This window comes from Suillus fuscotomentosus, assembly GCF_016647785.1.
Source record: "Suillus fuscotomentosus strain FC203 chromosome Unknown F5891scaffold_29, whole genome shotgun sequence".
NCBI classification, from domain to species: Eukaryota; Fungi; Basidiomycota; class Agaricomycetes; order Boletales; family Suillaceae; genus Suillus; species Suillus fuscotomentosus.
Window position 1 is genome coordinate 424,965 of NW_024539541.1, and position 18,418 is coordinate 443,382.

Below are 18,418 nucleotides of genomic sequence, written 5' to 3' on the forward strand. Positions count from 1 at the left end.
TACTAGACCTCAGCTGTGCTCTGCTTTACTGACGTCTACTACCAGCCATTACCGGCTCATCTGGCGACCGCAGCCACATGGAGCACGATCCCTTGGTGGACCTTCCTGGCGGCGACAATTTTCACGATGTGACTGCATTATTTGAGGATGCTGCCGAAGGTGACCAGACATGCTTGTGTTAACTTACCTGCATGCTCATTGCCTAAGATATGCAACCCGGGGCTCTCGTGTTGACCGACGGATTTACTCTTCTGGATGCTATGTCGTCCTTCGAGGTAAATCCACTTATCTCCGAAGTTCAACCAATTCACTAATGATCTGTGAAGATAGGCGAACCACGCTTCGATAGCGGCTTGGCGCTTCTGGACAAATCTAAGCCGTCGTTCAATCCTCTCGCTCCGCTTACTCCAGAGGAAGTGTGCTGGATCATAGATCGCTCGGTTTCCTGCGAGGTAAATCAGAGACAGCGTAAACTCTTCCGCATGTATTCATTTATCCCCTGTCTGGCACCCAGATGGAATGGCATTCCGGTTATACTCTTTCGCAAACCATATACTCATTCCTTTACGTTCACTCTTTGAAAGAGATAGACCCTGACCTTCGTCCCCGGGGGCTCACTGCCACGCTCAGACAGCTTGCGACCACCAGAGCTAATCACAGTCGTTCTAAGGGCAGCTCTGTTAGGCCTTCTCAAGTGTTGTGACCTGTCCTGGAGGGAGCTAAATAAAGGGAACGTGTACGATGTTCGTCAAAGTACTGCTTAAGTTGCCAGCTATGCTCATCTATGATCAGGCCGAAGACTGGCAAAGCGAGAAATGTGACGTGCCTCTCTCCGAGGCTTTGCCCGTCAAATATATCTGCAAGGCGCTTGATGAAGCGTGTCGTTGGCTCGAGACCTCGGCCAAAGGTGTGAAATGACTCGCATAACAATGTTCACCTCGATGTTCATGCGATAAAAACTACAGTTCAGCAACCTTGGAAAACCATGCTGATGAATCGATTAGTGTTTAGAAAGGTTTGAGGCGTTTCTTCTTTTACATGACAGTCTACTGACTTGTGTCAGTCACTAATTGTGTTGTTCGAGACACAATTGTCTCAACCTCACTCTGGTTTGCTTCCGACGATGATAAATCTAAGTCTGCAATTATTGCAGCCTATCATGATAGTGACTCCGTCAGAACCCGCGCCAGATTCTCCAGCACGTCTTGCGTTTGACCCTCAGTTTCCTCGTGTTATCGTATCATACATCCCTCTGCATGTCCTACAGCTACCCGACCAAGCTCATACCTGGACTTTACTCGAGGGACTGTTGACATCGCTAAAAAACGTCAACGATCTTGCAAACACAACAGAACTGACGACATGGGAGGTATATACTATTACTGCTCCTCCGTCGATAAACATTAAATCTAGCATCAGGTTGCCGGCCATTTACAGCTGTGGTGCCCACGGCCCCATAGTCGACTTCCTTATGTGCGTTCAATCACACAGGCGAGTAATTCGTGCATGACAATTATCTAGTCGAATTTTATGATAATCCCTAGTCCGCATTCTGGGACGGCGTCCTCGTGCTCAACAAGTTTGCACTTAAACACGTTGTGGTCCAGTTCTTTCGCGAAACACTGGACATTTCCTATGATGCTTTCACGCAAAATATCGTAGCAAGGTGGGAGGGTCCGGCGCCTCCACCCCTCGTACAGATTGAACGCACCATGACGCAGGTTTGTTTGAAGTTGTGACATCCTGCATATGTGCTGACAGCAAGACAGATACTGATTGCGAACATAAAGTCGCTGTGGTACAACCCACCACGGCGGCGCCGATTCTGCGCAAAGTCCCTTTTCGACTGGCACGAGCTGTTTTCCGTGTTCATGGACGTGTGCGTGCGCCTTGCGCCCTTGGTGAGTGTATCAGATGTAAGTAGCGACCTAGAGGCTCACTAGACGATGCTTATCAGCAAGACCAAGAAAAGCTTGACCACGTTCGTCGCGCCAGGGTAGCCGTCCTAATGTATAGGTTGTCTGTAATCCGCGAAGTTATTTTATCGGGATTCCAACTGTCACTCTATACCAATGAAGAGCGCGTGTTTGCGTACTGGTATGTCGTACAGGTGCTTGAAATGCACTTGTCCTGCATAGATCAACTCATGCCAGGCATGTCGAGCGGTATGTGGTTCGATGCGTATAACGGCTAGAGTTGATTTTTCTCATCCAGACTCAAATGCTTACTTCGAGATGTCATATCAGTCGCAATTCCTCACGGCATTGCAGTCCCTCTCAATAGCTGTCTTCATTGTAAGTAATGGTGAATATCGCACACTCGTTCCAGATCTTGACTAGACGAAAAGATCACGGTTAAACAAACGACCTTCTCGTGGCGACGCACGAGACTCAATTTTCTGCGGCGCTACAAGTGGGCTTTTATGCCCGAGTACGAAGACATCGATCTGCAACCCTTTGGACATCCCAACTTTACCAAGTTTGCTACTGCATGCGAATCGATGCAAAAGGTGAGTGTTCGCAGTAACCGAAAAGAGGTGCCTTTTTAAATCGAAGGTAGGATAAGCAATTCTCGCTGGATGGCATCGCGGTCGCCATAGAAGTTCTATCATGTTTGCTGACGTCACCCGATGGCTGGGCGGGACGATGGAGTGAAGAACGGAAGAAGGTGAGAAAAATATTTAGTTGTACCTACCACAGATTCTGATCTCCCGCAAGTTCGTGCAGAAGCTCCTAGATGTGTGCATCGATTTGCAGAGACAGCTCCCTTCAACCGAGCAGGCCTTGACGACATGGGATGCGAAGACTTTGAAGTGGGATGCGGATATTCATCCTTGGTTTCCGATTATCTCTGGATTCCCTCCAGTGCCATCACGATAGATTGGTGCTGTTTTTTTTACCCGTTGATATAGATACAACGTTTCCTGGAAGGCCTTGTTTCAGCCACTAGTAATATGATGTCAAATCTATCGTGCATCGCGCACGTGGTGGTCGGCTGAGACCCCTACAATTGTTATCAGTCAGCAAATTAATCGCAAACTTTAATCATGCATCGGAAGTCTGTCTGACGGTTAACCTGTCCATGCCAAGACCTCGCTAGATACGCAAATTTATCTGATTGTTAACGTTTAACGGCTGGTTTAACTGACGAGTCTTCTAGCGCTACGTTGCCGCGCTAGCTATATTTGCCCCATTTTCAAGCCTAGTCACTGGTCTGAAGTTGTTCTAGATCAACATGTGACTACTCCTAACGATGCCGAGGGGTACGAATGACGATGGTGCTCCGCGAGATTCGTGCTTTTTTTTTTCTGTCAATGTTGTGACACTGACAACAGTACATCCACCGGCTGCCTACGGAACTTTTACAACAAACATTCTAATGATTTACCAGACACAGGTATATTCTCATTTGGCGATGACACCATTAATCGGTCCACATTGCAAGCCCTTCCCTAGTGGTAACGTTAACTAGGGTGCACGACCTTTAAATTTGATGAGTTGCATATTCAACGACAGCGATCTGATCGCGTATCGAGGTCGCCCGCCGACGCCTATCTACTGCTAGGGTCCGAGCGCTTCTGACTTGACCATTCCTGATTTGTGTGCTTTCGATCTGTTTTGAATCTGAATATCGAATGTCGACTTAATTCAATTTACTTTGATGTTTGTTTGATATGCGGCCCGTGGAGCCAATCTAAACGTCTTTTTTGAAACAAAATGGGAAGGGTGACGGTGGAGTATGTTTCAGATATCCAATTGTCTCCGAGTCTAACCTACTCGGTATGCTAAAGCTTGAAAGCTTGACGGCCAGCCCTTGCCACTTTAGCTTTGTCTGGGGTCGACATGGACAGGTTGTCAGCTCGGATAGGGTGGAGCTGCTCGGGAGGGTGGGATGCCAGCTCACGAGTGGGACGATATCGAATGACTCTTCGAGTAGCTTTAGAACGGAACATGCATGGACGCAGCATACGAATGCTCGAGTAACAAAGGAACCAGCATGGAGTGAACTGCGGTGCGAAATTAAAAGGGAGTGGTGGGTGGATGTAAAGAGAAACTGTAGGTACGAGTGAGGAAGTGCGAAGCACGAACTCGAGTCACTCGACGTCGTGGCAGAGAGCAGACGAATGTAGGAAGCGAACAGTCTGGATGAGTATGACGCCGGGACATTCCGCGGGTTTACATCACCCGGTACTTATCCATGCTCTGTCTTCTGTCTGTTAACATCTGACTACAAAGTCGTATTATTGCAATGCCGTCGTCGCAACGACAGGTATCGGGAGTTGTCACTAGACTCTCGGCGCGTGCAAGCCCATATCACAATGCAGTCACTTTGTTTGAAGCCGGAAATGCGGATCAGCCGTCAACATCACTGTCTTCCAGTCCAAAGCCGTCGAAGCGTATCAAGCTCGAGGTCGAATCCGGGACCTCGAGCATCTCAGACTGTACACGTTCCGAGAGCCCACGGAAGACGTCACCAACTTTGAAGCTGGAAGAAATGGTATCCGAAGGGGATGCGAGTTTGCAAGTGAAAATCAAGTCCCCCAAGAAACCTAAACCGATACCGCGGTCTCTGGACACTCCACATATTACTCCATTACGCTGGAAGGAGGTGTATGACTCGATCAAACAGATGCGCACACAAATGGTCGCTCCTGTAGACACTATGGGGTGCGAACAAGCCCAGCACAAGGAGAAAGACCCAAAGGTTGATATTCATGCAATCTCATACGATGACGGTCTTATTTTGTATGGCAGAACCGACGGTTTTCTACGCTAGTTTCTCTGATGTTATCTTCCCAAACGAAAGATGAAGTCACGGATGCAGCTGTTGACAAGCTGCGGGCTGCCGTAGGAGGCACGCTATCTGTAGCTGCCATCATATCTGCGGATGAGTCTACAATATCAGATGCAATAGCAAAAGTTGGCTTCTGGCGACGGAAGACTGGGTTCGTTTATTTTTCCCGTAGACGGAAGAATGGTTTTATTCACATTTTCTATCAGGTATATCAAGAAGGCGGCTTTACGGTTACGGGATGAGTTCGATTCAGATGTACCCAAGACGGTGGATGAGCTATGCTCTTTGACAGGAGTCGGACCTAAAATGGCGTTCCTTACACTTCAAGTCGCCTGGAATCTGTATGTGGTGGATCTACTACGCCCTTTATGAACTCGCTAACTGCACTTGCAGCAATCACGGCATCGGCGTGGATGTGCACGTTCATCGTATCACCAATAGGTTGGGATGGCATCAACCGCCCACCAAAAAGCCTGAAGAAACGAGGTTAAATCTTCAGTCGTGGTTACCTCTCGAATTGCATCGCGACATTAACCACTATGCTCGTCGGATTTGGTCAGGTATGTTTGCGCCATAGGCCATGGGGATTCTCATAGTGATCTTGTTTTGTTAAACAGACTATTTGTGTCGCTGTGGGACCGAAGTGCGACTCGTGTACATTGAGTACTAAAGGGCTGTGTCCAAGTGCTAATACAAAACCTCCGAAAAGCCCGAAGAAGCGGAAGAGACAATCTTCTCCAAGCCTTGAACCCGAGTCTGGACCAAAGATCGATATTGCAATCGAGTCTTGACTTATGGAGAGTTGATGTCCTTCCTGCCCCCACCTAGCAATGCATGCATATATTTTGTGATGTCCAGATACAATATCTTATTACCTACTAACTCACATAACTGATTACCCAGATCGAAGTGTTTGTCTCGAGCAAAATAAACAAATTATGTTGGACGCTGTAATTTGAAGAGTCTTAATCATGGAATGCAGCATCTTCGGATTACACAGATAGCTCCAGCGTGAGAGGAACGAACTTCGTTTACATTCTTCAGTGAATGAAGACTACACGCTCTTCACGTTGTGCATGGAAACTGATCACATTTCTAATTAGACCACACAACTTGTTTCAAGGGCCTAGCTCATCATTTATTGGCAGATGAGATTATACAATCTTCTGACCTGTCACTTCTTGAACCTCCAGGAGCAGCCAAAGTCACTAGCCTGGCGAAGAACTGTGGCGTCCGTATGTTCCTTACTGAACGAATTTTTATTCCTTTAGTACAACCATCCCGAAGTCCGACTTCCATAGTTGCGGAGCTCTGGTTGTTCCTATGTGCCTACACTACGGAACAGTTGGTTCCCATTACTCCCGGCATCATGTTCGGGACCAGATGTACATGTATGTGCGACTATTCTCATAAGTTATTGATGACAACAGTTTGGACCTTCTGCCAAGTATAGGCCCAGACACTGGACGGGCCACCTTGAGGCGATGATGAACATCAGTGCACCCACGACACCGAGTCACGTACCCACCGCATTCCTGTTCGGTATGGGACTCGGAAATAATGTTTAGAACAAGTTTCAAGCACGAAAAAGTTCAGAGGAAGCGACACTTTCCCGTGGTCAGCTGAGTTTCGTGTACATATAATTTAGGGGCTGAAGCAATCAGCATTCAATTTATGTTTCTTATCGCCTATGTAGATTCTTCAAATGGGCCAATCTCCTTTGCATGATGACAAGGACATTGCGAGCTTGTACAAGTTGAGTCGATATTCGATACACAGGAGTCGCCCATTCTGACAGACTATGTCTAGGTTTCTTCCCACATATGTGCGAAAGGATATGAAACACGGAGTAACGAGGTTGATATCCGCACCGCCTATTCATTCAGGGCCATCGGTAGCGGCAGTTTCATTTGTGAGACTGCTATCAGTGGCACTATTTAATACTGTGCAGGTTAATCCTTGGCCCCCACCCACTCTTTCAGTAACAGACAGGATTCCACACCTGCCCATGTCGAACACAACTACAATCACTCCAGAAGAAATCCAAGCTTTGGACTTGGACCTTATGACAGCCCCAAATATCAAATATATTAGCAGTAGGCCCTTTTGTTTTCCGAGACTGGTATGCTTACCTACCATTCGGACATCGTGTAGTTGCTGCTTTGACCCTATTTGCCTGGGACCTGAGTGAGTGAGCTTTCTTTATGAGTTTATTCTGGACCGCTGACAGAGATACCAGTCCTTACTTTTCCACACGAGGTAAGTTGTTCAGCCGGACCTAAATTATTGCGGAGGCTCAGCAGTGGCAGTATAGACTATGGGTACGTCAAGTTAGGGGGAATGCTGGTTAGCAAATGACGGGGACTACTTGCAGAACGCCAAGTGGACGCCTGCAAAAGTTCTATTTTTTGTGGTGAGATAACGTCTATATCGGTCGAGTGCTCTGCCTTATCCTTCTCAGAATCGATACTTTGCGCTTGGGACAGCTATCCTAATAACATTTTGTGAGTTGTGCACCGAAATTTCGTTGACATACGCGTGTTACGATAGACGCTCATTGCTGAAATATAATACAGTGACATTCGACGTTACACCCACATTGGCCACGTGCGTTATCTCACCACTCACTCTTATTGATACTAATTCGAAACAGATGTAAGCTCAGACACTTTTATCCCCTAACCTCCCTCATAGAAATGTCAGGCTCTGCAAATACCCTCTTTGCTGTTATCGGTATGTAGCTTGCCCGTCGATCAGCTTCAATCGCCTTTAGTCTGACAATTCCCAGCTTTGTTACTAGTGGCCAACATTGAAAGTAAACTGTTTGAGCCATCTGACGTACCACGTACTCATCAAAGTTGTAGTGATTCTCCAACTTCGATTATACGCGTTGTACGCCTATGGTGCGTAGCAATGGAAATCCTTCCAGTTGATACCTGGATGATATGCAGATAAAAGAATTGTCCTCCCTGTGTCAGCATTGTTCGTCGCGGTCTTCAGTGGCATGATGGTGATGGCAGTAATCATATACCAGTATGAGAAGAGTGAGCTTCATCAATCTTACCGAGTATGTGCACTAATCAAAGTTTAGATCACGAAGCTCAGATCTTTGGCGCATGCGCTATACTTGGATCTGTGGATTGGCTGTATCTTTTCTGGTACTTACACTGTGGACTGCCTTTGCGACCTGCTCCTCATTCTCCACTACAGGGTACCAATGATGGGCTTGGACTTTGTCCTTGTCCTGTTAGCAGGCTACAAATCCCTTCAGCACTATTTCCAGGTACCAGACAAGAACTGGTCTGGTGCACGTCTTATGCGTGCCTTTGCGCGAGACTCGATTCTTTATTTCCTCTGGTGAGAGCTCGTGCAACGTGGCGGGCCGATGCTGATCCAAGTACCACTTTGCTGTTTCCAGTAACTTTTTAGTATACCTATTCAGTACCTTGCTGGGAAAATTCGGTCCTGTTGAGTATTATCAACTTGGCGCGATCACGATCACAATTATCCCACCTGTGTCGGCGAATCGTCTCCTCATCAATATGTACAACTCAGTACACACCGAGGAAGAAGAGATAGATAGAAAGAGGTCTGTCTTTCGCAATCATCTTTCGCCAATGTATTTGACATGATGGTCAGAGTACACTACAACGTAGAGCTCGTACCCATGAGTATGGGAAGTTCGCTCGAGGTGTAGTCGCGTAATGGTATCTATAATACTGTCAAGCTCATATAGCTGGCTATGACCAGAATGCTTGTCTTGAGGAGGGAAGCTAATTTGTGTTATGTCGGATGCTCTAGGGGACTTCATCTTTTGCGCAGATGAGGCTTTGACCTGGAAACTGACAATACATGTTTTCCTTCTTCAGTGAAGCCACTGTTCTTCAAGTGTGCTTGATCCCGGCAACTGCAGCTCGTCACATAATGCAAGCCACATGCCACCGTGGACTGTCGTAATTCTCCCCTTGAAAGTTAAGCTTCTAAGATTTGCTCGTTTGGAAACTTATGTTTGCTTGGCAATCTATTATCACCACCGCCCGGACGCTATAAACCAACCACCCGTGTCTAGAAAGAAGGGGCGTGTAGGGGAACACCGATTCGGACAATAGCAGCTCCTTCTATCAACAATTCACGTGTGAGTGTCTATTTATTCTACTGATGGTCAACACTGCGCACAGTGATTATCAGGATGCTGCCAGTGTATCACAGCCTAGGCCTTATCTACTAGTTACAACAATGTTGTGGAGACTAGTAGTACCAAGGACTTAGAGACAGCCGCAGATTGCGGCGATGATTCAATATGGATGCTATTGGCATCATTGAATGTACGAATTCGAATTTATTTTTCTCCTTCGTTACCAATTATGTTGATTCATCTAGCACTGACGCAGACGGCATCTTCTAGTACTATTCTAGCTATCTCCTTGTCTGATGCTTGTCAGCCGACCTATCTGCCATTGGTTAAGCTTTTTTTGCTGCCTAGGCGCCCATACATTATTTTGGAGGAAGTAGCTCCGGCATGTCTTGCGACTCTAAATTATGAGTTATGAAGCCAACGCCTTACATGATGAACGTCATCACACTACCTCTGGTTAGTGGACAATGTCGAACCAGTGTCAATCATCGAAGTTCGCAGATGATATCATGTTCGCTTCAATCATGGCGTCAGGTGAGGAGTTCATATCAGCTAATTATGTAAAGATTTCGAACTGATCCCCATCATACAAAGATTTTAATCACAAATTCACAATGATTTACATAAATCATGTAAGATTCAGAAGTGATACATAGAACGAGGTTGCCGATAGGCCGTCAATGAGAAGATTTCGAGCCGCATTTACTGCCTGTGCAGACTTCTCGGTCTCCAAGGCCGCATCGGCACTTTCAGGTTCATCTATGAAACTACTATTTAATAACTGCTTTTAGACCCCCGAATCCTGCCCCCTCTTTTCTCCAGGTGATACCACGTGCACCCATGTCGACCACTATCACCCCAGAGGAAATCCAAGGTCTGGACCTATACCAAGTGACAGCTCCAAAAATCAAATACATCAGCAGTGAGCCCGGCCACGTCTTTCCTGAAATCGATGTGACCTATCATTCAAATGACGTGCAGTTGCTGCTTTGACGCTCCTTACGTGGGACCTTGGTGAGCAGGCCCTCTTTGTGCTGTTATTCGGTATCGTTGACAGGAATACTAGTCCTAACTTTTCCTCAAGAGGTAAGCACATTGATCGATTTTCAAGCTGTTAGAGCTCAATGGTGACAGGTTAAATTATGGGTACGACGATCTGCTCAAGTATAGCATGTTGGCTAGCAAGGTGACCAGGATTTCTTGCAGAACACCAGATGGACGCTTGCAAAAGTTCTGTTTTTCGTGGTGAGAATGAGTGCATAGGTCAGGTGTTTTTACCTTGACGCCCCCCAGAATCGATACTTCGCGCTTGGAACAGCTATCTTAATGACATTCTGTGAGTTGTGCGCCGAAGTTCGGTTCCAGTGTATCGATGCTCATTACTGAGATGCAGTAACGTTTGACGTCGCACCAACCGATGCTATGTGCGTTATCTCATCGCTCTCTTTTGTCGATGCTCATTCAGAACAGATGTAAGCTTCAAAATTCTCAGCCGATATCTCTCCTTCATTGAACATCAGGTTCTGTAAATGCGTTCTTTGCCGTCATCGGTATGTAGCATGCTCGTCCACAGGCACCAGTCTACTCAACTCTGACACGCCTTAGCATTGTTGCTGGTAGCGAATATTCAAAGTAAGGTTTCCAAGCCATATAAAGTATGATGTACTCATCAAAGCCCAAGTGATTCTCCAACATCGAATATATGCGCTGTACGCATATGGTACGTGGTAATGCAAATATTTACTTCCGGTTCACACCTGAATGACATTCAGACAAAAGAATCGTCGTTCCTGTGTCGATGCTGTTCATCACGATCTTCAGCACTATGATGGTGATGGCAGTGGTTGTATACTTGTATGAGAAGGGTCAGTTTCGTCAATATTCTTGAGTATGCACACTGACCAAAGTTTAGATCACGAAGCTCAGATCTTTGGCGCATGCTGTTTGCTTGGATCTATGGAGTGGTTATATCTCTTTTGGTACTTACGTTCATGAAATATCATCGTAACCCTCACCTCATTATCCTCTTCAGGGTACCCATGATGGGCTTGGAACTTGTTCTTGTCGTGTTGGCAGGCCACAAATCTCTTCAACACTATTTCCAGGTACCGGACAAGACCTGGTCTGGTGCCCGTCTTATGCGTACCTTTGCACGAGACTCGGTCCTTTATTTTCTTTGGTGAGAATATATGTAATGTAGCGGGCCAGTTCTGATCGAAGTGCTCCCTCGTTGTTTCCAGCAACTTTTTGATATATCTGTTTAGCACATTGCTAGGCAAATTTGGTCCTTCTGTGTATTATCAACTTGGCGCGATCACGATTTCAGTTGTCCCACCTGTATCGGCGAACCGTCTCCTCATCAACATGTACAACTTTGCACACGACGAGCAGTCAACTTGGACGATAGGTTTCGGAAGCTAAACCTTCCCTGCAATTTGTGAAAGACACGTCGAGGTCTGTTTTTCGTGTACATCCGACGAAGTTATTTGACAATGACATGGTGCTCAGAGTACACCACGAGGATATGGAGCTTACATTCGTGAGGACGAAGGGTTCCGAGCAGGCGGATGCATCATCGTTTGAATGATATCAGTCGGGTGTATGGGACTTTGTACTATATGGTTTTTTTATAAGTTCGTGCCTAAATAACACTTCCAGAAGGTATCCGTTCAGATCCCTTGGTTCTTCCACCTGAACCCAATAGAGCGCTGCTACCATCGCTCTCATGCTATATATCGTCGTCAATGTCGTGCGAATCGTATTTGGCCGTCTTGTAGCCCGCTCGGGTGTGACAGGAGTATCCTGCAGGGATTCTGTCACTGTAAAGCACCAAGAGAACTGGCTGATCAATATGCACCATCACAGAGATTCTACAAGCGTCCCATCGGCTGTTCTGCAAGTGCAAGCGTAGCCGCGGCAACATGTACTAGTACACTTCAACTAAACGTACCCACAATTTCTGTCACCACTTTTATTGGACGGAACGACTGTTTCCCTTCTTCTAAAGGTCTGGCTCGGGGAGATCATATGTTTATCAGTGAACCTGCACAACAGTTTGGTCCGATCAAAAATTATGTGAGGAACTACCAGTAAATATTGTTATAAAATTAATCGCGACAGCAAAAAGGGCGAGCTAGGTTTCCAACTCCGCTAGGATTCCCCACCATCTTTCTACCTATACCTCCATCCTCCTTTATCTGAGGCTCTAGATCTGTCACGTTCACTCTTTCATGCACATACGAGCGTCGTTCACGCACGGTATTTGCGTTGCTTCAATCAACTTCAATGGTTGAAGTAGTGTAAAGAGCATGTTTATGGATTTACAGAGCGGCCGGCGGCCCCCCGCCTGAGGAGGCTTCCATCAAGGTCGCTCAGGTTGAGTGTCGGCCAGGTAGCAACAATGAAATTGGTAAGACATAACATACTACTATGATGCTGACACCAGCATCCTGACAAGCCTCACCTTTCCCCTTTTTGTCTCTTTGAGTTATGTTCTCACTAAGAATTTGAGTTGCGATTCTGTTGTTCAAAACGCAGGTCTTGTGCCACAAACCAATGGTCATTTCATCCTTGAAGGTCTGTGGGCTGGTGTGTGATTTGACCTGCAGATAACCACAGGAAAATGTTCGTACTGCATCCATGGAAGATGATATCTGGTGCTTTCAACAATGTTCACACCGTGAGGACAGACGGATCGTATTCAGAGTACGAATGGCTTCCGGTGGGTGGAGGGGGGTCAATGTGTGCATCATATTAGTTGAGATCTTTTGTATGGTATTTGCAATATTTGGATTTATAAGTTCATGCCCAAAAGTGAGATGATCTCGAAGCACAATACAAGGAGTAATTGCCCTATCAGGTCCATCAGGGCAGAGTGGATGGGCAGAGCGTATGTATCAGGGTCAAGACCTTTCGACCACAAGAAATTGGTCAACCATCGAGCTACAACTAATGAGGTGAAGACCTGTTGTGAACTTCAGTAAACGATCAGTGCAAGGCGGACCTGGAACTCACTGCACAACAAAAAAATAATACTGATAATACCGCAAATATGATGGGTAATTTCAACCACCCAAACGCGCGTAGAGTACAGAGGAACAAGATCTCTATGGGAATTGTAATGACAGTCAACGTAACCATGACAAGTTTTGGGGAAGGTTCGCTTTTGTGCAGGCATGCGTTCGCAGATGCTGCATGAAGAGCAGTCGAGAGTCGGGAAACAAATATAGACCCAACGCTGCCAGGAAGCCCTGTTCTCTTGCGTTATAACGATATAAACTGTAAGATTCGCTCAACTCACCACTGATAACGATGGCAAGAAGAGGGAATCCTTGATAACGAGAGGCAAACATATCGAGCACAATACCAGTAGCGCAAGAAATTACCATTGCACCAAAGAGTGGAACCCAGCCCTGGTAGATCAGATCCTTGACGCTGTTGTTACGCCTCACCAGGAACACGCATACCGTGGCGGAGAGAATAGTGAGTATGACACAAATGAGAGGAATGGGAGTATTGACGACGTTGATGAGTATGGAGGAAATGACACCAAGAAGGCTGAGTGTGACCAAGTCTCCGAGGCACGATGCTATGGGGGGCGCAATATTATCTGAAAGTGTAGAAGTTTTAGCGTACGTGTTGAATACAAGCCCAGCATCACTTTCCTGGGTCACGCCCATATCGTCGACATATGATAACAAGAAAACACATGAAGGAACCGAGGACAATGCTTGACAGACATGCGGACATCATAGCTGAAGAGGCCACCATCGTGAATCTGCCACGAGATTAACTACCACGCGCTCAATATGAAAACCGCACATACTCGATCAAACCAGACTTCGGTTTCCCACCTAGGGGCGGTGGCGGCCGAGGCAACCTAGCAGTTAGCGATAGGGTGCTGTTCTGTGGAAAAGGGTCTACAGGACCCGAAGATAGCTCTGGGACCAAAAGACCGAGGAGCATCGCGACACAAGCTGCAATGAATGCGACGACAGTCGCTTGCACTTGTAATAGTGCCAGATTGCCACCCACAATCTTGCGTTGTGCGCTCTTGTCGTCTAGCTCGCCCATATTAGCCGCAGTTCCCATTCTAGCAGAAAGATTCATTTCTAAGTTGCCTTTGAGGTTTAAGACAACAGGAATGATCATTATCAGCTCATCGATGGTGCTCATTGCCCGCCAACGCTAGAAATAATTAAATCGAGACCTTAGACGTCACTACATGTACTCACTGATACACGGTCAAGGAGTTCCCCGGTGAATAGGAGGCTTATGGTAGTCATAAGAAGCGTGGGTGCACACTTTTTAAGCAATCAGAGGGATTTCTTCTCTGCAAGTTCTATCCACGTACTTCGACAACAATGCTACCAACTTGTGGCCAAACCCTTCCTGTGCCAGACGGTATTCGCTCGTTTCCCCTGGTTCTTCCACCCGAGCCCAATAGAGCGTCGCTGCCATCGCCTATATGCTCTACATCGTCGTCAAAGTCCTGCGAATCATACTCGGCCGTCCTGTAGCGTGCATGGGGTGTGACCAGGATGTCCTGTAAGGTGTCTAATTCCACGTTGTCGTTGCCTTTGTCGTCGACGTGTTGTAGAAATGATTCTGTTTCATTTCTGGGGTCCTCTTGCATAGTTTTGGCGAGTCCCAGTCAATCCAGAAACAGAACAAAAGAAGGCTTGTGTGGTCAAGCAAGTCTCGAGGTTTGCTGAAAGTGACGATCGTGGATCACGTGGGAAAAGAGCTTATGTAAACAACGACAAAACGCTTGGTATTGAAGGTGTCAGCGTTTAAACCTTAGCAAGGTCTGGTTCTCACCTACTTGCTCGTCACTAATCTGGCATACAGAGTATCTTCTGCTCTGCATCGGTTACGCGCAAGACTGCAGTAACCGGTCACTGGATTTGTCCTGTGGTTTTGGTTGCCAAATCCTGACGTGCCTAGTAGCCACCGAACTCGTCGGAAGCGCTGCTATGTCGTCCAAACTGTATTCCTATCGTCCACCTACCCCGACGTGCTCTCCCCTTTTTAAGAGTCCTTCGGAGACTGTCCCCTCGACAGATGACCTTGAAAGGCTGCAGGAAGAGCTTAAATCACTTCGGCAGAAGTCATTGGAACGCTTCAAGAAGGCCGGAGATGACTTGAAGACTATCGAGGAATCTATGAGGCGAATCAAGGAGAAAGAGAAAGGCAAGGCAAAGGCGGTAGAGAAGGTGAAGCGTGAACGCCCTTGTATGTTATTCCGTTTTATCTGTCTTGGCTTAGTTCTGGCTCATGAATCTTAATCTCTCTTCCCCGGTCCACACTTTTTCACTACTCAATCGACGGTCGAAAAATTCCCCAAATCTGTACATATACCGGACGTCAAATTCTCTTGGTATCCTGTTCGATCTGATGGACGCCATGCTCATATTATTACTTCACGAATATCCTCTCAATCTGCCATGGTCTCGCCACAATGACAATGACGTTGTTGTAGTTACTCCAGCTTTGGATGGGGACGAACGTGACCTTTCTCCCTCTGTCAATGGCTCTGTAAGGGCTCGAGCACCATCGATACCAGTTTCTTCCTTCCCTCCCTCTTCTAGGGCATCACTGGACCCTCGAAGATCGTAAGTCCAAAGACGAAGCTCCGAATGCACAGTCTCACCATTTTTCAAAATCTTTATTAGAATACCGGACGATATCAAGAAAAAAAAGAAGAAACGTAAACGAGAGGAAGATAGTGACCTCGAGCAGGGTAATCTACAGAGACCATCCATAGAGACCGTGATTCAGATTCTTCGTACAGATTCCGGCCGCGCTGTGAAGACCTTGCCAGGCCCTTCTCTCAGTGTCCCTCTCAAAACATCGAAGTCACTGGGATTTGTGGCAAATCACGTGAAGGTATTTTATCTGCATTCTGTTGCACTCTGTCGCTTCATTGGCGTCCTAGTCTTCATTCGCACCCGACTTCACACTTCCGCCCTCCACAGTACTACTACCCGCCCGTCCTCCGATACCCCCCGCGCCCGTTGCCGGTCCTAGTAATGCAACGGATGTCACCGAAGATTTCAGTAAGCTCAAACCGCCAGCACAGACTCCCGTCAATACCTTCTATACAAGCATTGAGCCTTGGATCCGAGGGATTAAAGAGGAGGACGTTGGTTTTCTTGAGTTTACTGCGGATGAAGTCGAGCCTTATGTGATACCAAAATTGGGCAGGCATTATTTGGAAGTATGGGAGGATACCGATATGGCCATGTATGGTGGGCCATTACCTGGCTTTTCGTCTGGTCGATTGGGTGAGAGCTCGACGTCAGCACCGAAATGGGACCCATCGACCCTGATGGAGGCGGACCTGTTAACGGAGGAGCGCAGTCACGGGCCCTTGACTGAGCGATTGATGAGTGCCCTTTTGCCAATGCCAGATTCGACAGTGTGGAAGGGCGTCAAGGCGGCCGAGGACGCTATGGAGGGCAGGCCAGGCGGAACTGGTGCTGCAGCTGCGAAGCGGGAGAAAGTTAATGTAGTTGATTTGGAGGAGAGGGTTCAGGACACGATGCGGTTTCATGGGTTACTCCATGAGCCGGTAAGTATACTTACTGGTTTCATGACGGGTGTTTCACTCATAGCCCTGTTGTAGCCTGATTTTTCGACGAAAGTAGACGACCCAATTGCCACAGCTCTCAGGCATGCTCAGCGTCAATTACGGACCGTGGTGGCCATGAACAAGGCCAGGAAAGAACGTCTTGCTGCTATTGCTCGTGATCGGCTCGGTTATCAAGAATATCTGGACCTCCGTTCCGCCCTTGATAAAAGCATCACGAGCGCCTACTCGAAAGTTCAGAAGAAAGATGAGCCGAAGCTGAATAAAAAGAAAAAGAAAATATCGGAGGTCAACGGGACAGTGAACGGGACCACTTCTGGTGCCAGCGCGCCTAAACCTTCACCTGCAGCACTTGGACTCGGTCCGGATGATGATCTTCATCTTGTGGTGCCAGATCATTTGCAGCAACTCGTAGAGACCCGGCGGCAGTGGGTAGCAAGCGTCGGGGGGGTTTTTGATGAGAAGGAGAGGGAGTGTCCTGGTCGAATATGGGGCCTTCCGGGACGGAGCATTTATGAAGGGCTTGAGGATGCTATCCGCCACGATCTGGCTCGGTCGTTACATCCACGTAGTACTGCATCAGATCAACGGACTACCCAAGGGAATGGAGATGAGATGGATGTCGGATGACATAGGAGACAGTAGAGCTTTGCCTATCGTAATCTATCTTATTCTCTCCGTTGATTACACAGTTTCTTGTACACTGCCTTTTCACATTACATGCGCGTTTAATTACTCCTGTACTATCCAGAAGCATTACACCTAAGACACGATTACAACCTCAATATTCATCCTATTTCGCTATTTTGGGTTTTTTGACTGTTATCTTACGAAGTGTCTCTCCCTCAACTTTACGTTTACCACTCTTCGACTCCTTTACCTTGGACTCCTTTGTCTTGCGGAGTGACCCTCCAAAGCTAAGACCAGTATCACCGCCCTCCGCTTGGCCATCATCGTCCATACTCGCATGATCGCTGTTTATTGAAAGTTTGGCTCCATACGGCACGAAATGATGCTTGAGTAATTCTTTTGGATATGAGGGGCGAGGAGGATTTTGGTGCAGAATGGATGGGTACTCCGGAGGGGTCGCTCTTGATGGCTGGGCTGAAACAACGAAATGACGTGTAATCTCTTTTGGTGCTAATCATGGAATGTTCAATAAATCATTCATATAGCTTCACAGAATAAATAACTTGCCTATGTATAGCCTGCCCTTTTTTCTTTTTCTAGGAAGTAAACACGACAGTCCTCTCAGTTCCTCTGCTCCAGCGAAATCCGCCTCATCGTCACCCATCGACCATATATCATATACAGCGCTCTTTCGCGTCAAGCTACCGACCTGACCGCTCCGTGAGGACGAGGGCGCATCAATCTCCAATCCGTCAAGATTTTTGGGGTTGACCTGTCACAAGCATGTCATAAGGCCAGCAACCATGCATTCTGACGGATACTTACTGAGTCTGGAACCCGTATTAGCCATATTTCTAGATCATCATCCTTCTGAACGGAGTCCCAGTCAAAAGTCTCGGTCTCGAATGCATGGTCGAATGACTTATAACCAGGCGGAGGTTTGTAAGCCCAGTGCGGGTTCTCTCCTTCGTTTTTTCCATGATCGGTGACAGTGACTAGCTGCGATTTTGACTTTTTCTTTGAAGTCTCTTTGATTTTGTTTTTTGAGGCTTTGGGTGCTGTTTGCGCTGGTTCTGGAGATGACATGTTTTAAACTGCGGGCTGGTCTCCTGTAACCTATAGGCAAACCAAATAGAAAGGAAAAGCTCGTTACTGGGTCTTTATGTATGTTATGTTATAGACCACCGTGTCAATGACCAAACCGTGACGGTGAGAAAGGTGCCCGCCTCTTTTGGATTGTTTGGCAAAGGCTTGGGAAATAAACAACA

General features: G+C 47.0%; 7 protein-coding genes across 7 annotated transcripts; 5 read left to right on the forward strand and 2 right to left on the reverse strand.

Annotated features, from left to right (window-relative positions):
• Positions 1-2: 2 nt before the first annotated feature.
• On the forward strand, positions 3-3,051 carry F5891DRAFT_1035742 (Mak10 subunit, NatC N-terminal acetyltransferase-domain-containing protein). Its single transcript, XM_041361813.1, has 16 exons — positions 3-159; positions 208-275; positions 327-452; positions 515-602; positions 631-743; positions 793-907; positions 966-1,015; positions 1,064-1,369; positions 1,420-1,491; positions 1,545-1,721; positions 1,770-1,901; positions 1,958-2,165; positions 2,215-2,294; positions 2,348-2,509; positions 2,560-2,667; positions 2,718-3,051. The coding sequence occupies exons 1-16, from the start codon at positions 78-80 to the stop codon at positions 2,877-2,879; spliced, it is 2,049 nt and encodes a 682-aa protein (XP_041225622.1). The 5' UTR covers positions 3-77; the 3' UTR covers positions 2,880-3,051.
• Positions 3,052-4,184: 1,133 nt separating this feature from the next.
• On the forward strand, positions 4,185-5,748 carry F5891DRAFT_1035745 (DNA glycosylase). Its single transcript, XM_041361814.1, has 5 exons — positions 4,185-4,704; positions 4,755-4,945; positions 5,001-5,135; positions 5,188-5,349; positions 5,459-5,748. Exons 1-5 carry the CDS (start codon positions 4,249-4,251, stop codon positions 5,583-5,585), a joined length of 1,071 nt encoding a protein of 356 aa, XP_041225623.1. The 5' UTR covers positions 4,185-4,248; the 3' UTR covers positions 5,586-5,748.
• A 1,054-nt stretch (positions 5,749-6,802) lies between these two features.
• Positions 6,803-8,491, forward strand: F5891DRAFT_1189138 (uncharacterized protein; the record flags this gene model as incomplete). Its single annotated transcript, XM_041367108.1, has 15 exons — positions 6,803-6,890; positions 6,949-6,981; positions 7,034-7,053; positions 7,104-7,115; positions 7,169-7,207; positions 7,256-7,298; positions 7,371-7,401; positions 7,448-7,527; positions 7,583-7,609; positions 7,659-7,697; positions 7,746-7,838; positions 7,886-7,952; positions 8,005-8,151; positions 8,213-8,383; positions 8,434-8,491. 15 exons carry the CDS (start codon positions 6,803-6,805, stop codon positions 8,489-8,491), a joined length of 948 nt encoding a protein of 315 aa, XP_041225624.1.
• Positions 8,492-9,663: 1,172 nt separating this feature from the next.
• F5891DRAFT_337920 (uncharacterized protein) lies at positions 9,664-11,531 on the forward strand. The gene is made up of 15 exons (XM_041371403.1): positions 9,664-9,851; positions 9,911-9,943; positions 9,996-10,015; positions 10,064-10,075; positions 10,136-10,174; positions 10,223-10,265; positions 10,323-10,355; positions 10,450-10,479; positions 10,535-10,561; positions 10,611-10,649; positions 10,702-10,794; positions 10,842-10,908; positions 10,962-11,108; positions 11,170-11,383; positions 11,438-11,531. The coding sequence occupies exons 1-14, from the start codon at positions 9,770-9,772 to the stop codon at positions 11,348-11,350; spliced, it is 846 nt and encodes a 281-aa protein (XP_041225625.1). The 5' UTR covers positions 9,664-9,769; the 3' UTR covers positions 11,351-11,383; positions 11,438-11,531.
• A 1,169-nt stretch (positions 11,532-12,700) lies between these two features.
• Positions 12,701-14,718, reverse strand: F5891DRAFT_1035759 (Mg transporter). The gene is made up of 7 exons (XM_041361815.1): positions 14,283-14,718; positions 14,164-14,232; positions 13,755-14,116; positions 13,597-13,706; positions 13,230-13,541; positions 12,944-13,179; positions 12,701-12,893 (listed from the first exon to the last, which is right to left on the reverse strand). Exons 1-7 carry the CDS (start codon positions 14,562-14,564, stop codon positions 12,723-12,725), a joined length of 1,542 nt encoding a protein of 513 aa, XP_041225626.1. The 5' UTR covers positions 14,565-14,718; the 3' UTR covers positions 12,701-12,722.
• F5891DRAFT_337939 (histone acetyltransferases subunit 3-domain-containing protein) lies at positions 14,688-17,310 on the forward strand. The gene is made up of 6 exons (XM_041371404.1): positions 14,688-15,163; positions 15,411-15,543; positions 15,604-15,671; positions 15,723-15,817; positions 15,867-16,502; positions 16,557-17,310. The coding sequence occupies exons 1-6, from the start codon at positions 14,905-14,907 to the stop codon at positions 17,148-17,150; spliced, it is 1,785 nt and encodes a 594-aa protein (XP_041225627.1). The 5' UTR covers positions 14,688-14,904; the 3' UTR covers positions 17,151-17,310.
• Positions 17,232-18,364, reverse strand: F5891DRAFT_337942 (uncharacterized protein). The gene is made up of 3 exons (XM_041371405.1): positions 17,976-18,364; positions 17,718-17,922; positions 17,232-17,660 (listed from the first exon to the last, which is right to left on the reverse strand). The coding sequence occupies exons 1-3, from the start codon at positions 18,234-18,236 to the stop codon at positions 17,314-17,316; spliced, it is 813 nt and encodes a 270-aa protein (XP_041225628.1). The 5' UTR covers positions 18,237-18,364; the 3' UTR covers positions 17,232-17,313.
• Between the last annotated feature and the right edge of the window lie 54 nt (positions 18,365-18,418).

Bases quoted from the DNA above. Each gene is read 5' to 3' on its own strand.
- F5891DRAFT_1035742 (XM_041361813.1), top strand. From the start codon at position 78: ATGGAGCACGATCCCTTGGTGGACCTTCCTGGCGGCGACAATTTTCAC. The intron at 453-514 runs GTAAATCAGAGA...TCTGGCACCCAG, and splicing joins ATCGCTCGGTTTCCTGCGAG to ATGGAATGGCATTCCGGTTA. The intron at 1,016-1,063 runs GTTTGAGGCGTT...GACTTGTGTCAG, and splicing joins ATCGATTAGTGTTTAGAAAG to TCACTAATTGTGTTGTTCGA.
- F5891DRAFT_1035745 (XM_041361814.1), top strand. From the start codon at position 4,249: ATGCCGTCGTCGCAACGACAGGTATCGGGAGTTGTCACTAGACTCTCG. The intron at 4,705-4,754 runs GTTGATATTCAT...TTTGTATGGCAG, and splicing joins ACAAGGAGAAAGACCCAAAG to AACCGACGGTTTTCTACGCT. The intron at 5,136-5,187 runs GTATGTGGTGGA...CTGCACTTGCAG, and splicing joins CTTCAAGTCGCCTGGAATCT to CAATCACGGCATCGGCGTGG.
- F5891DRAFT_337920 (XM_041371403.1), top strand. From the start codon at position 9,770: ATGTCGACCACTATCACCCCAGAGGAAATCCAAGGTCTGGACCTATAC. The intron at 9,852-9,910 runs GTGAGCCCGGCC...AATGACGTGCAG, and splicing joins AAAAATCAAATACATCAGCA to TTGCTGCTTTGACGCTCCTT. The intron at 10,562-10,610 runs GTAAGGTTTCCA...TCAAAGCCCAAG, and splicing joins GCTGGTAGCGAATATTCAAA to TGATTCTCCAACATCGAATA.
- F5891DRAFT_1035759 (XM_041361815.1), bottom strand. From the start codon at position 14,564: ATGCAAGAGGACCCCAGAAATGAAACAGAATCATTTCTACAACACGTC. The intron at 14,117-14,163 runs GTGAGTACATGT...AATTATTTCTAG, and splicing joins AACTCCTTGACCGTGTATCA to CGTTGGCGGGCAATGAGCAC. The intron at 13,707-13,754 runs GTATGTGCGGTT...ATCTCGTGGCAG, and splicing joins CCGAAGTCTGGTTTGATCGA to ATTCACGATGGTGGCCTCTT.
- F5891DRAFT_337939 (XM_041371404.1), top strand. From the start codon at position 14,905: ATGTCGTCCAAACTGTATTCCTATCGTCCACCTACCCCGACGTGCTCT. The intron at 15,164-15,410 runs GTATGTTATTCC...ACGTTGTTGTAG, and splicing joins GGTGAAGCGTGAACGCCCTT to TTACTCCAGCTTTGGATGGG. The intron at 15,672-15,722 runs GTAATCTACAGA...TTCTTCGTACAG, and splicing joins AGATAGTGACCTCGAGCAGG to ATTCCGGCCGCGCTGTGAAG.
- F5891DRAFT_337942 (XM_041371405.1), bottom strand. From the start codon at position 18,236: ATGTCATCTCCAGAACCAGCGCAAACAGCACCCAAAGCCTCAAAAAAC. The intron at 17,923-17,975 runs GTAAGTATCCGT...TGCTTGTGACAG, and splicing joins TAATACGGGTTCCAGACTCA to GTCAACCCCAAAAATCTTGA. The intron at 17,661-17,717 runs GCAAGTTATTTA...TTCCATGATTAG, and splicing joins AAAGGGCAGGCTATACATAG to CACCAAAAGAGATTACACGT.